The sequence below is a fragment of the Rhamphochromis sp. 'chilingali' genome (genome assembly GCF_963969265.1).
Source record: "Rhamphochromis sp. 'chilingali' genome assembly, chromosome: 17".
Lineage (NCBI taxonomy): Eukaryota > Metazoa > Chordata > Actinopteri > Cichliformes > Cichlidae > Rhamphochromis > Rhamphochromis sp. 'chilingali'.
The window spans coordinates 3,777,470-3,793,271 of NC_137944.1; the positions used below are offsets into that span (position 1 = coordinate 3,777,470).

Below are 15,802 nucleotides of genomic sequence, written 5' to 3' on the forward strand. Positions count from 1 at the left end.
AGGACATGTGGAACACCTTACCTAGAAGGTGACAGCCTTAGCCTTTGTTGGTGATCAGAATCAGAATCAGAATCAGAATACTTTATTGATCCCTGGGGGAAATTATTTTTTGTTACAGTGCTCCATTTTAAACCAACATTAAGACAAGACAGACAATACGCTAACTAAGAATAGTACAATATGGTGATGACAGTTTCAAGACACTTCCTGTCTGGAGAAACTTGCATTGCTCAAGTGTGATTTTGGCTCATTCTTCCATACAAACAGTCTTCAAATTCCAAAGGTTCCTTGGGCCCCGTCTATGAACTCTCAGCTTCTTTCCATAGATTTGGATTCAGATTCAGGTCTGGGCATTCTAGCAGCTTTATTTCTTTCTCTGAAACCAATTGAGAGTTTCCTTGACTGTGTGTTTGGGATCATTGTCTTTCTTAAACTTTCACCCTTATTTTATCTTTATCATCCTGGTAAATGGCTGCAGAATTTTATCAAGAATGTCTTGGCACATTTTTCCATTCATCCTTACTTCAGTTATATGAATCGTGCCAGTGATATATGCTTAAAAACAGCTGCACCTCCCTTTTTTCATGTGTTCAAAACTTGAAAAACGATGTGTTTTCACATTATCACACTAATTTATGAACAACTATAGTTTGATTTCTTTGCATGTATGGATTGGATGGGTTGTTAACAACATCTTGTAAGAATTTCATGTCAATAGCACCTTTGAAATTGGTGACGGGTTCGATACTTATTTTACCCGCTGTATGTCCAGGTACTAGTTTACCATTAACTTGTTGTAGTATATGAGCTGGTATACTTACTATATCAATTCATATACTACTTCCTCTCTGTGTTAAGTCCCAGGGATGCATGTCTACATTAGCCCAGGTGGTCTTAGAAACTCTTGCAGTGTCATTTGTTCATCAATAGGGGTTCTCTGCAGTCAATACTGCTTTGAAAAGATCTTGGAGGGTGTGGTATGCCTTTATCTCCTTGAATCATAAGCTGACAGTAAAAAGTGGTTCTTGTCTATATGACAATTCAAGTTTGAATTTAGCAGAAAAATAGCTTGGTTGGTGTTGTTGCCTAACAACAAGAATGTTTATAGTTTAAGCCATGTAATTTCCCTCCACCATAATGTGTCGCATGTATAAAAATAATGATCATGATTAAAAAGCTTTAATCTTGAAAATAAAATGGTTTGGTACTGAATGAGTGGCGCAATGATCATCAACTTTTAAACTATTTATAACACCTGCATGAAATGTAATGCATAAATAATACAACAAAATGCTGTGCTCAGTTCCAAACCAAATGCAACAGGAAACAGGAAAAACACTGTTGATGTTGTTGTTTTTTTGTTTTTGATCCTAATAAAGTATAGTTTTAGAAAACACTCATTTCTGTTTGCGGAAATTTCAATTGGCTGTCGCAGCCATCAGTCTACTGTTCACCCAAATATTGTAGACATTTAAAGGCGTCCTGTTAAACCTCTCGGCAGGATTACCTTGAGGATGATATAGGAATGTTCTCGAGTGTCCAGTACCTGATTTCTCCCTCAGTGTCTTGAAAAGTTCATTTTCAAACTCGCGCTGTCGTGACTCGTGATGGAGTCGTGCTGGGTACCCAAAGCGCGGAATCAACTCTCCAAAGATTCGCTCAGCTGCTGTCTTCCCAGACTTGTTTTTGGTGGGGTACGCCTGGGCAAACCTGGTGAAGTGGTCCACAACGACAAGAATGTATTCATATCCCCCCCGGCTGGGCTCCAGGTGGACATAGTCGATGCAGACCAGGTCCATAGGCGAGGTGGATGTGATGGTGCCCATTGGAGCACATACTTGGGTTGTTGGTTTCTTGCTAATGATACATCGGCACTTCCTGGTAACATAGCTTTCTATGTCCTGTTTCATGTACGGCCAGTAGAACCTCTCTCTCACCAGTGCCAGTACTCTCTCTGTGCCGATATGTCCCATGTTGTCATGCAGGTGCTTTAACACCGTCTCTTTGTACTTGGCAGGGAGGATTAGTTGTTGCCTTTCACCTGTCTGTCTATACATCAGTCCGTTTTTGAAATGTAATTTGTTCCACTCCTGCAACATTTTCCTCGTTGTTTTAGTCACTGTGTTTCTGATGTCATTTGTTAAGACTGTGCTTGAGCTAGCTCATCTTGGTCAATTGCAGGAAAAACTGGATGTGGCTCCTGCATTTTCAGCTAGAGTTAGGGCAGCAATCCATGCAACATCACTTTCTCGAGCTGCTCTAGCCTCACCCCAGGCTGCTTGGACCACCTCAGGTGGTAACTCTTCAGTGCACTCACCCGCATACATGTCAATGTTAAGGGGCAGACGGGACAATGTGTCAGCATCAACAAGAACTTTTCCCCATTAACTGCATAAATCTTTGGCACTTTCCCATAGTCAGTTAACTCTATGAGCTCTGCTATCGGACGAACATTGACATCTGGAATGTATTTATTTTTCCAAGCTCGGTCTATCAAGCTAACCTGAGCCCCTGTATCTACAAGAGCGGCCACAGTTAACCCATTAAGAAGGCATTTTGTTGTTGCTTTTTTTCCTATTAGTCTTACTATTGGCTCTCTGTTGCTTACAGCGGTTTTTAGTGGCTCATTTTTGCTCTTCTTGGATTTCTGTCTCTTGAGTTTAGCTTGGTGCACTTTTGTGTTGTCACATGATTCAGTCTCTGTGTCAAGGTGGGACTCAGATGTTGTCCCGGTCACAGCTGGTCCCTACGCAGCAGCAGGCCCTGGACTGGTGAAGTTTCTCTTTGCCTCGCTTCTGCCATATTGGAGAGGAGGACCTATGACCTCGCTATGCTGTCTCACTGAGCAATGCGCCACCCGGAGGCCGGGGGGTGCAAATATCTCTTACACATAGTTCACTTCGGTGACAAATCTCTCTTTTATTTTTTAATAAGTACTACTTCTGATGGGATCACACATTAGTGTGTCACATTAGCTTTATTTTTGACACTCTGTGTATACCAAGATTGTATACACAGAGTTTGTAATTGCAGAGAAATACTGAATTAATTTTGGGCATTTCATTTTCGAGCAGGAAGCTCAGAAAACCCTTTGGGGTTTAACAGGTTAAAAGAAAAGCAAAATCCACATTTCATTTTCAGTTTATACTGTAAATATTCCCGTTTGTAAATGAAAATGCAGATACTGCTGATTTTGTGAACACCCTAATATTCTTTTTCTTCATTTTCAGTAAAGAAAAAAATATGAAAAAATTGTTCATGTTTTCATTTGGGATTGAATATGCACGGCTCCCAGTGCCTTTGTATATATGGAAATAAATGCTATTAAGAACATGGAACTTTTCCTCTGTTGTTTTAAACACACTGCTATTACTTTGCACATAACTGTACCAAAGACAAAACTGAAGGCAGAGAGACCAACAAACAAACGGACAGTTGCTGCAGTAAAGGTCCGACCGAGCATCTACACCTCAGTCAGTCACAGACTGCCAAAGATTTTCATCAAAGATGTAAAAATGATCATTTTATTTAAAATCATATCAGGGTGTCCAGTTATTTTCGAGCCTCTGAAAATGGCCTAAACAGTTAATGCACCAACTTTGTGAAAGCCCTAATGTGTGACACCTTAATAACTGTATTTGCATCTGTTGCTGCTTCCTGTATTTTTGAATTAAACAACCATGAGGTACAGAAATTAAAACAAAACACATCTCTGTTTATTTCTGTTCCAACCCACAGTCTGCTTTTCATGGAGCACGCCATCACTTTGTCCATTTTTACTTATTTTTCTTTTGTCCCGAAACAAGCCGAGCCCACCAGCATTCTGAATGACAGTATGATGACCAGGTCCGCGTCGACCTCATTGATAAATGTGCTCTGCCCAATCATAGGCATTGGTTGCTACCGACAACAAGAAATAAAGCAGGGCTGAACCATTTTCTAATAGGGGAGGGAGGGTAACGCTATGCAATATATTCATTTTTTAGAATTTATATTCAACGTTCATTGCAGCTAGGCTCAAAGTGTTAATGCTAGCTTATTTTAATAAACAACATGTCATATGCAAACAACTAGGGTGTGGCAAAGATTATTTTAGGGTGGCACATGCCCACCCAATGCCACCCCTGTAGATCCACCCATATCAGTGCTGAACTTGCTGTCTCAGAAAGTGAAAACCAAACAAGAGCTCAAAGTGGACCTAAAACAAGGCTGAAAATGACAGGCATAAACACTGAGTTTGTTCTTAGAAAATCTTTCTGTATTTACAGGTTTGAACAGACAAGCAGCTACAGATAAAGAGTGCTTATATATACAGCAGCACAAGATGTTAAAATGAGTGCTAAAACTATACGGTATTTACAGATGGACTACAACTAAGAACAAGTTTTATCACAAAACGTCTGGTACTCTACACAGTATCACAAATTCAATGAGCTGTACAGTTAAAAACCAAAAAATGGCAAATCTACATGAAATCCAATGTTTCTCCAATCGAGAGGCACTGAATTAAAATGTATTTGCATTATATATACATGTTATAGTGTATAAGCATGTATGTGTTCATACAGATATAGCTACCTGTGGTGCAAAAGCAGCAAAAGAAATTAGAATGTATGGAATTGAATACTACAAAGAAAAAAAAATGTTTGTGCTAAATGGGCTGACTGACAAAAAGGTTACACCATACATAACTAATATACTGGCAAAAACAAAGATTGAGCGCAAGGAAGTAATGTTTGCTCAAAGTCCTAACGGTCCTGACGGTTACGTCAGTCATTTAAAAGAAAAAAGAAAAAAAAGAGATTGTCAATAATACTTCAAGTTCATGCAAAGATATAAACCATTAAAACAACAACAAAAAAATAACTTTTCCCTGTTGACCAACCAGCTGTGCAGCTTTCCCTTCATCGTGACACAGAAGGGGCAAAATAAGAGGGAGGGCGGGGCTTCCTGTGCGGATTATGGAACAGAGTTAGAACGCAGTAGGTACAGTCTCAGAGTCAGCCTCATCCTGGTTGGAAAAGCTGCTCGTTGTGGCAGTGCTGGGTGGTGGTGGTGTGGAGGTGTTAGCGGTGGTGGTGAGGGTGGTGCTGATGACACTGCTGCTGCTGGTGTTGGTGCTTGTGCAACTGGCAGCAGGTGTAGTGGCCTGCTCCTCTTTGGGCTGCTTACTGGCAAACTCAGTGATGCTAAAGACAAATTGGAGGCAGCCCAGTTTGATGTAGCTGCCATGGTGGAGCAGGGCCGTGCCCTCCCAGCCCGCCCCGTTGCCTCCAATTAGACTGGAGCTACTCGCTTTGCAGCTACAAGACGGCTCAGCACCACCCTGACGTTGGCTACTCATCACTCCTCCTACTGGCAACAACCCCACCATGGAGTTGGCTCCCTCGTCCTCTTCCCGTTTCTTACTGCGACCTACGCAAAGAAGAAATGCAGCAGGTCTGAGAAAGACGTCTGTACAGACTAGTGTCACAGTAAACTCCATTAATGTGGAGACAATGCAACCATAAAAAGATTTCACTGATTACATTTTATACACAAATTAAAAAATGAACACTTTGTTTTGAAAATGAGACTAAAATCATGTGGAAAGCTGAACTCTGGCCAACATGTTTTACACTCATCATCTATAAACACTTTCAGAGAAATTTGATTTAATGCTGTTTCACACTGCAGCTCTTTACTAATCAAACATCTGTCCAAATGATCTTTAATAACAGATTAAGACTGGAAGCTTTATGTGATACAGCAACATTCAGATTTTACATAACGTGGTCTGCCACAGAACAAGTATATCTGACTGCTCATTTTAGCACTTTATTTATTTACCTTTCTCATTGCTACAATGCCACATGCACCAAGTTTACCACTGTACTGTACGTTTACTACATCCTTACTTTTACTTTGAAATTGCAACTGATAATAACAAGCCAGCCCGTTCTTTCCCATTTGGTGTTTTCTCTACCAGCAGGCTCGCTGGCTAGATCGCCATTATGGATGGAGATGAACTCCAACACCAAACTCATGGTTTGTTTTTTTCCTGCACTTCAAGCTGGCACTCTAACCAGAACCTACAACAGACGGAGAACTGGTTCGTGTGCAGTTCTCCAACAATGAGAATACAATGAGCTCACTGGGACTCAGAGCAGAACAAGAGCCAGCAGCTGCAGTCCAAGAACATGGGCTGACTGAAGACAGCTAATGATGATGTTCACTTATTTATTTTAGTTTTATATTAAGCTAATATTATTCACTTAAAAATAAGCACACATAGCTCAGCACATCTCATAGGCTACTGTAAGGTATGAATTACAGCAAGAAGGTGATAAGTTTTCTTGTCATTGGTTCACTGCACTGCATAAACTAATTACATGTACCCATTAAGAATGACAAATGTGACCTTAACCACAATTTGGATGAAGAATACTAAAAGCTGACCAATACTGCAGGAGCAGTGTCAGCGTAACAAACAGGACACTGACATTAAGCACATGGGGGGCTACACTTCTATTCAGTATTAGAGTATAAATTAAAGTATTCCTTTAATTTACAGAAGCAATGACGTTATGATTTCTTCACAAATAAAATTTTAACTATTTTAACCAGAACACATACAGATGAGTGGCTAAGTGGAAGAAGATGGATGGATATTCATAAAAGGTTTATACAAAATCTATGAGTGACGACCTCATCAGCAGTCCAAGTCAAACTGGGCACACAGACCTGGGTTCCTTCAAGCCAATCCAAACAGATGACGGAGATGTACTTACGAATGATTCCTTGGACTTTGGCTACCAGGCCACCGGGTGGACATGGTGAGGTCTTCTCAGAGAAATCGCATGAGTACAGGACATTATCCACTGTGGTGCCATGCTTGCTATAGTTCAGAAGCTCATAATGCTTGGTGTTCTGAAGGACGACAAACACACACACACACACACACACACACAATTTACATCTTGGTCACTAACAACCACAGGAGTGCTCTGCAGAGTGATGTAGTTTAAAGGCCTCACCTCATCATAGAAAATACAGGCATGTTTCCCCGATACGTAGTTGCAGTGACCATAGTTTGTAAGGCACACATCCATGTCAGCACCTTAAAGAAACAGTTAAAGACTTACACACCCTTTCCCACAACACAAAGAATACAGATTGCAACATGGATTTTTTTCTGCAATATTGACGTGTCAAAATGTATTTTAATGACCTGCACTCCAATGTGACATATTGTGTTTTTGTTCAGTAGTTTTTATTCCACATGGTCCTGTTGTGACCCTCACAGGTCTAAGAACTTACTTTCACAGACAACTATCACTCAACCTGACTAATGATGCAGAGACTGGGAGCTAGTACAGGCTCAGTATATTATTATATTATACTCTGTCGTGTACTGCTGCCTGTTGTACAGAAGTAGAGTCATGGTTAAAAGGATACCTTCTGTCAAGGTTTACATATTAGGACAAAATAAAAATCATCTTGTTTTTAGCAGGGTTTTCCACTTGAAAGATTATTCACTATTCAAGTGGAAAACATGCAAGACAGCTGCAAAATATTCCCAGGAGTTAAAGTCCAAAAACAGTCACCAAGGATCAGGCAGTGCAATGACTCCAAGCACGTCAGCAAATCTGTCTGGTGGTTCTGCAAGCTGATGAATGATGGGGTGTTGTTAGTTTTTCCACACACTGCTTCTGCTTCACTTCCCATTTTTATATCTGTAGGAGTGATTAGACACCAAACCAGGGGCCGTGGTACACCTGCTGTGTTGGCAGCTTTGTGTGTCACCAGTAAGACCATCACACAGCTATATCCATTCATGCTAGCTGTTACGGTGCATGTACGTGCTGCAGTATTCTTCTGAACAATAGGTGTTGCCCGTCCTCCAAATCAGCGATGATATAGAAGGAGAAGAAGTCAAAGTTGGAAGCCAAGGAATTTTAAAGTTTTTGCCAAGTTTCAACATCTCCCTCTGTGAAACCTGTGAACCTCTAAACTTCTATACTGATATGATGTTAGGATGCCATTAAAAACAGACTTTAACCCAGCTGCAGCAGCAATGCAACAACACACCAGATTATAAAAATGGAGAAGTGCATGACCAGCAGCGATGACAGCTTACAACATGTAACATCAACTTTGCTGTACGGTGACATTTGCCAGGCACCACACAGCAGGTATGATGGGGCCCTACCTATGTTCTACTTCGGTCTTATTAAACTTTAGTCACAAGGCAAGAATATAACCTAAATCAAACATGATTGACTGGAGTTTGGTGAACTGGTATAATTTCAAAAAACTACGTGAGAGCAGCTTTAATACTGTTCTCCTATGTGAACCTTTCCCCATCAAAGGTGAAGCCTAAGAGTGGCTCAGAGCCAGGGCACAGAATGCAGCAGGGTCAAAGTCACAGCGACTGAATGTCCTACCTGATCCTATGTGTAACGTCCTATAGCACATGCTGACAGCTGCTCCTCTTCCTGTCAGAGGGTAAAAGACCGTTCTGGCTTGCACCTTTTTCTGACCTGGAAGGAGGGGAGTGTAGGTTTTAATAATTAGAACAAAACAGCAATCAAACAGCAGAAAAACTGACTTCTTGACAAGTAAACAGACTAAACTGTAGTGCAAAGGTGTCTTACTGTTTGGGTGGGGTGCTGAGGTTTTTGGGGTAGTGCTGGTGGTGGGGGGAGGTTGAGTGCTGGGCACTTTGGGAGCAAAGAGCTGCTGGATCCTCTGATAGGCCAAGAGCTTGATGATCTCTGTATCCAGTTTGTCCAGCTCGATCCATGCACACACACAAACACACACAACCGCTAAAAGCTAATTACATCTTTGTGTGCTTCATAGCAGAACACAGCAATACGAAGGCTCTTAAACTGTCACATGTGGCCACAGAGTGACAAACTCACCCCCATCCTCCTCTTTCCCATCCTTCATGCAGCTGGACAGGTTGGTGATGGAGGGCAGTGTGTTGGGCAGCAGTGAGTCCGTCAGTGCAGGAGCAGCCTTTATGTCTGAGGGACAGGAGAGGAAAAAAGAGACAAACTGACATTGAATATGACGGCCCAGCTGTGTAAGTGTTTCAGTGTCTAAAAAGTCACTCCAACCGGTTGATGCACAAAGTGATACACTTGCAAAAATTCTACAAAAAGACTTCATTTAACACACTTCAAAGAGTCACGAGAACTTGTTGCAACATTATTTCATCTCCTTTAACTATCATGTGTTTGGGTTTTTGGGAGTCAAGGATCCCAATAAAAATCAACAGCACATCTTACTGGTGTGTCTACTGCATGAAGAGTTACAGCAAACTGACAGAAGCACTGATATCAGAAGTAATTTCTGACCACATCAATGTCCACTTTTTTCCCAGTTAATGCCAGTCGTTTATCTGGACCTCTCTCCTATCACATCGAAAATGAATCAAAACTCAGAACCTCCGATCGATACGGTCTTGCCCATGTCAGTTATTTTGGTTTGTAAAATCTGTCAATAGTCCGCCCATGATTTACTGTCCCCTTTGAGACAGACATGTATGTTGTCACCTGACACTGCTCTGTCCAGTCTGTGGCAAGTAAACGTAAAGAGATGTCAGATACCAAGTCAGCTTCCCACCTGAGCAGTCTGTACCAAATAAAAATGCTGTTTTTTGTCTTACTCTTAGTAAACTAAATAAATAATTCACTGACCAAACACCATCCACTCTGATAATTTGCATCTGCTGGTGAAAGAAACTGATCTGACATCAGTGTTAAGTTAACAAGCTCTACGTGACAAGCTCTAAAGAGTCATGCATTAAATGAAACAGCAGGAGTATTTCTTGTAATCAAATTACTCGATGAATAGTTGCAGCCCTGGCTAGTACTACAGGCAGAAAGAACAAGCCTGTATGATGACTTTAGAATTACAAGTTTAGTTTACTTTAATTACTGTTAAACTACAGTGTTATGTTTTTACTTGTACTTAAATTTCCAGAGAAAACACTAAAGGCTGTTTTTGTGCTTACATTTAACTCGTGCTGTGTCACTAATATTGCACTGTAATACTATTGTATCCCAGAAATTTACTAGTCAGTACTAATACAATAGAATTATGCAATTCTCAATACCAAAACAAAATGATCATCCCATGTACATAAAGGCTGCCAACCGACACACACTGCATAAAACCCCCACAACACCTCCTCCAAGTGGTGAGCACATGGGGGGTGGGCCTATGTCATCTCTTTAGCCTGTACACAGCCAGACTGCATGGGCTAAAACACAGTCTCTGGTTAGACTTCCTTGAGCTCTTCCCCAGGCCTGGCTCCAGGGTGGGGCCCTCGTAATCACTATAGCTACTGTACATTATCTCTTACACTTTAAAGTATTATTAGAGTAAATTATTATTATTATCATTATTATTACTATTAGCTGTATAAAGTGATACATTAAGACTGCAGCTTTGACATTTCTGATGTGTACCTGGAGTAGGTGCTGATGCAAACTTTACTGTGTCGTGCTCCTGGCTGCCTCTAGATGGTGCATCTGTGAAGGAACTGCTGGTGATTGAGAAGGAGGGCTTTTCATCGGTGCTCACACACTCCTCCTGGGGCTCTGTCTGGCTCCTGTGGTTCTGTTGGCCAATGTGGGGCCATATCGTGGGGGCAGTGGGGCAGTTCTGTTGGGCACATGCATTTACAGTGCTCTCGGGTTCCTTCTTAACCGTTTCTGTTCCTATGTGGTTCACCAGTCCAGAGGCAGAAGCTGATGGCGTCTTCCCAGCCTTCAGTCTGTTCTGTAGCTCAGCCTGTCTGCAGGAATCTGACGCACTGTTACAGTCTACAGGTCCATTGGCTCTGGGAGGCTGAACCAATTCCAGAGGTCCATTAGATTTCCTACAGTTCTGACATGGTGTCACGGTGCATTTGCAAAGAACTAGCCCTGATGGGCTGTCCTTGGAAAGAGAGGCCCCCTGGGAGTCACTGGGTGTACTGCAAGCTTTAGAGCAGGGGTCAGGGGAAGAAGTCCTTTCTAATGAGGCCTGAGTTTTCATGTCCTCTGATGTTCCACTTGATTGTGTATTTGCTTTCTGCTCAAAGTGCCACTCTGTTGATGAGGGCTTCTGTTTGATGGATAGGTGTCGCATGATACTGCACTGGAGAGCGATGACATCCTGAATCCAACTGAAACTGAGTGGGGTTTCTCTCCATAGCAGCCGCTATTAGGAGCTGAAAGAGTCTCTTGAGGAGTCGCAAGGTCGGAGCAGAAACTGTAGAACTCTGAACTTCATCCTCAGGCTCTGCTGCCTCCTCCTCTCCATCGTTCGGCTCCTCTGAGGGGGTTGGGGTGGATGAAGTGTTGGAATTTGGAGTCCCAGGTCGGCTGTTAGGCCTGCTGCTGGTTCTGCGGTCCAATAGTCGTACCTGGGCCACTCGTAGCCCAGGGCCTGCAGCTCCGGCCCCCGGAGGAAGACCGTCAAGCTGCAGCCGGCCAGCGTTGAGCAGCAGCTCCACAGATGGAGAGGCAGAGCGCTTGGAGGAGGATTTCTCTGGCAGGTCGTTGGTCTGTTCAGACTTCTGTTCTGTACATAGACACACAAAAAAACCCAAACACTGATTTAAAAGCCATCTCTTGACCCTGCTGTCCTACCTAGTTAGAGGCGAATCGCCAACCTTCCTTTTATCTCAAAAATTCTTGAAAAAATAATTTTTAAAAAGCTAACAGATAATTTTCAGAGGAATGGCTTATTTGAACAGTTTCAGTCAGATTTCAGAGCTCACAGCACAGAAACAGCTTTAGTGAAGGTTACACATCATCTTCTCATGGCCTCAGTGCAACGTTCAATACTTTTGACCATAATATTTTATTAAAGCAATTAGAGCATCCTGTAGGTATTGATTTCTGCAGTGGTTTGTATCATATTTATCTAAGGTTAATTATGGATGTGCTAGGACCAATTCTGTTTACAATTTAAGTGCAGTATCATCAGAAGGCATAGCATACATTTTCACTGCTATGCAGAGGACACCCAACTTTATTTATCCATGAAGCCAGATAACACACACCAATTAGTTAAACTGCAGGAATGTCTTAAAGACATAAAGACCTGGATGGCCTCTAATTTTCTGCTTCTAAATTCAGATCAAACTGAGGTTATTGTACTCGGCCCTGAAAATCTTGGAAATATGGCATCTAACCAGATTCTTACTCTGGATGGCATTACCTTGGCCTCCAGTAACACTGTGAGGAACCCTGGAGTCATTATTGACCAGGACATGTACTTCAATGCACATATTAAACAAATATCTAGAACTGATTTCTTCCAATTCCAATCTTTGTGTAATATCTCTGAAATAAGAAATATCCTGTCTCAGAGTGATGCTGAAAAACTACTTCATGCATTTATTACTTCTAGGCTGGACTAGATGTTTTCTAATATTTTGGGACATCATTTTAGAGACAGAACATTACTTTTTACTTACCACATTGTTCATTCTCGCCAATGTCTGAGATGCATCAGACGATAATTTACACTTTGCACTGTCTTCATGGATTATTGGTTCATTTTACGCAGATTACATAATAAAGTCAGTCTTGTATTCCTTGCAGTCATATCAAACACACAGGCCAGCACCAAGAAATAAAGAAAAGTGCAAGACGCACTGAAAACGCTGACCTGTGTATCTCAATAATAAACAAAACTATATACATATGTACAGAAATAACTCCTCAGACTAGCCGCATCATGATGGTCTCTGTGTAAGATGGAGAGGTGTTTCCAGCCTTTCCAGACACAGCGCAGACATGAGGAGTTAGAAAGTTTGCTCCAAAGCACGAGGAAACATCCATATGTAACATCCATATGCCATATGTCCAGGAAAGGTTTCATTGCTGATCACAGCCGGAGACGTTTCCTTGGTGGAGTGGGGCTGCTGCTGCTGCTCTCCTCCTCTGCAGGCTTCCTCTTTGCACCCTGTGTAAACCTCTTCAGAAACTGGCAGAGCACCGACATGATTACTCTGCCATCAGAGGTGTAGTCCGTAACTCTCCATCGATTTGTCATTTCCCTTTCCTCTGTGCAATACACAGTGGAAATGACTCTGGTGATGGTGTCGCCGTCGACATCCAGGGTGCAGACGCAGTTCCTCTGATCTGCCTTCAGGACAGAAAGATCTGCCTTCTCTGGAAGCAGAGGTGTGAGGAACCGTGAATGGAGGTGGGACCCTGCAGGCGGCACCATTAAACCAGCTGGTGAGTTGGTAGGAGGAGATGGAGTGGTGTTCTCCAACTGGCTCTCTGGCACATGGGTGAAAGGTGTCGTCAGCAGCAGTTTGTTAAAGAATCCCCTGAAGGCAATATAAGGAAACGCCTTCGTCCCCGTAACCAGGTTATGGTTTAACAAGAGGACCAGATTTTTCATAGAGTCCACATGGCTGGGGCTCAAAGGACGGTTCCTCAGGTTAGAGATGAACATCTGGCATACGCTGACAGGACTCACCAGCTCAGCTACGAGAAAACAAAAAGATCATCTGTGTTAATCGTGACATAATGAGACAAATTACGGATTTAAATGTCAAAACATGGCTTTATATCATCATATGCTATTTCTACACACAGGCAATGAGAGGCCCGCAGCAGAACTCACTCTTTATGAAAGCCTTAAGATTGGTAGAAGGTGAGAAAAATGGTTTTGCACTGTAAATGACTAAATTTCATGTTTTAAACCAAAGATCACAGCACCAAACTCTGCTTGTTAGCATGTTTAAACAGTAAAAATGTCCTGCTGATAGAATTCATTTGCAAATTCACATTTTAGCTGCATGTAAATTAAAAATGTACAGCTCATAGTAAAGAATAACTTTGTGTGTTCTTGGTGACTGTGAACAACATTTCATGATAAATGAATGTCATCCATAATATTTGTGAATTATGGACACATTGTCAGTAAGGCTGCATAGAGTTTCAGTGATGTTTAATAATGAATTCATGTTCAGCACTTATTCTTATTTTATTTAAGCATCAGTCTGTTGAAAATAAAACAGCTAAAGTCAGGTGAGAAACCTCCAACCTGCTTATTGCATGCACACAGTTTCAATTTCTCACCGAGCACATAACATACATCTGGACACCTGTACAGACACGGCAATATACAATGCACTCACATAAATATGATATACTTAATTCAGCATCAGTAGCTATAACTGATTTTGCACACAATGCGTGCAAGATCAAATTTTGGCCACATCTCCGAGGACTCCCTAACCTCCCTCAAAATTTCCCAGCTTTATAAACGCAACGAGTGCCTCTGTGAACTCTCACAGCTCCATCATGCTTCTATACAGATTCGTAATTTATTAACTTTATCGTCTAATTCAGGGCCAGTTGCTAAAACATGTAAACTCAAACCCTCCACATACAAAAACAGGACTCCAGGATGACCGCACTGACGTCAGACGTCAGCCTCCCGCAGGTTCTAATGACTGACGTCGTTTCCATGGCGCGTGCGTTAAATTGAGTGTTTTTTTGTTTTTTTAGCATTTTTCAAACCAAAATTGCCCAAAATTGAAGTTTCTAAAGTTTGACATATTTCACCTGAAATGTTCACACTCATGAAATCTTCCTCACTTTAAAGTAATAAAAGGCCAGTCTAAGGTGTATTTGTTTGCTTAAATATTCTATTATACTTATTAGCTCACTAAGCTTTACCATAGAGCTCATCCAGAATACGGGTGACACCAATGGAGAGCAGGTACCGCTCACGCCGTACTCCGCCGGAGCTCATTTTTGGGGTGTTTGAATCCTCGTTTCAAGCACTAGTTTTAAAACTTTGGAAACAAACAGGTTTTCACAGCGCTATTAAACAAACCTCCTGCTCGCACTCTCATGTGAAAACCAAATTCGAACGTTGGTTTCTGCTTTTATACCTGCCGCGCTACACGTCATCCTCGTCACCTTGACTCCCAGGGTCAAGCAGGCGACGCGGAGTGATTCAGAATAAGTTTCCTATAATTATCAGATTTTTAAAAATAAGAATTCTCATTTAGTTTCGCAGTTTCTAATCATAAGTATTTTAATTATTGAATTATTGTAATATGTAATGTGTTTTTTGATCATGAATTCGTCTCTTTATAAACAACAAGTAGGCCTACAGTGATTTATGCGCAATTTTTGAGGACTCTGACTTTAAACTATTTTACAAACGCGAATTTGAAACTTGAATAAATAGCGATCCCTTGAGCTTTTACAATAGCCTATGAAGGTTAGTATTTAAGCTCAATAAGCTGCTGCATTTATAACATTTGTATTGGAAATTTATCTCCGTAAGCACAAAAATAAATCCATAATAAAAGAAATTTTACCGTTGAAGGAACTTCAGTGTTGATCATAGGTCCACATGGTAATGCATGTAAAAGTAGTAGTAACTGTTGTGTGCCCACCTTATTACTGAATTAGGCAGAGCACGCTGAATTAAATCAGGACATAAAGCACGGTCTTTCTCTTGCTTTATTGAATGCTGTCGATCTGACAACTAGCCATGTAACGGGGCCTCCTTCGGACCACCACATCCAGTTTAAAAGTCATCACATTAAGACAGCCATATATCAGTACCTACATGACATCCCCCTTTCCCTTAGATTAAAATTTTTAAGACTAAAGTTTGAATGTCATTTTTTTTCTTTAACATTGAACATTCTTTCTTGTCTTACTTTCGAACAATTATATTATCTAACTGCCTCACCACACACACTGTAAAAAAATTCAGTAAAAATACAGTACAATCTACTGTATACACGTGAAGGAATTTTCCGTATTAGTCATTTACA

The 15,802-nt window shown here is 41.3% G+C and overlaps 1 protein-coding gene across 1 annotated transcript; it reads right to left on the bottom strand.

Annotated features, from left to right (window-relative positions):
• Positions 1-4,972: 4,972 nt before the first annotated feature.
• Positions 4,973-14,760, bottom strand: LOC308385231 (PHD finger protein 12-like; the record flags this gene model as incomplete). The annotated part of the gene is made up of 10 exons (XM_080864040.1): positions 4,973-5,415; positions 6,771-6,909; positions 7,017-7,099; positions 8,427-8,522; positions 8,637-8,775; positions 8,899-9,011; positions 10,461-11,196; positions 11,264-11,559; positions 12,888-13,484; positions 14,685-14,760. 10 exons carry the CDS (start codon positions 14,758-14,760, stop codon positions 4,973-4,975), a joined length of 2,718 nt encoding a protein of 905 aa, XP_080720166.1.
• Between the last annotated feature and the right edge of the window lie 1,042 nt (positions 14,761-15,802).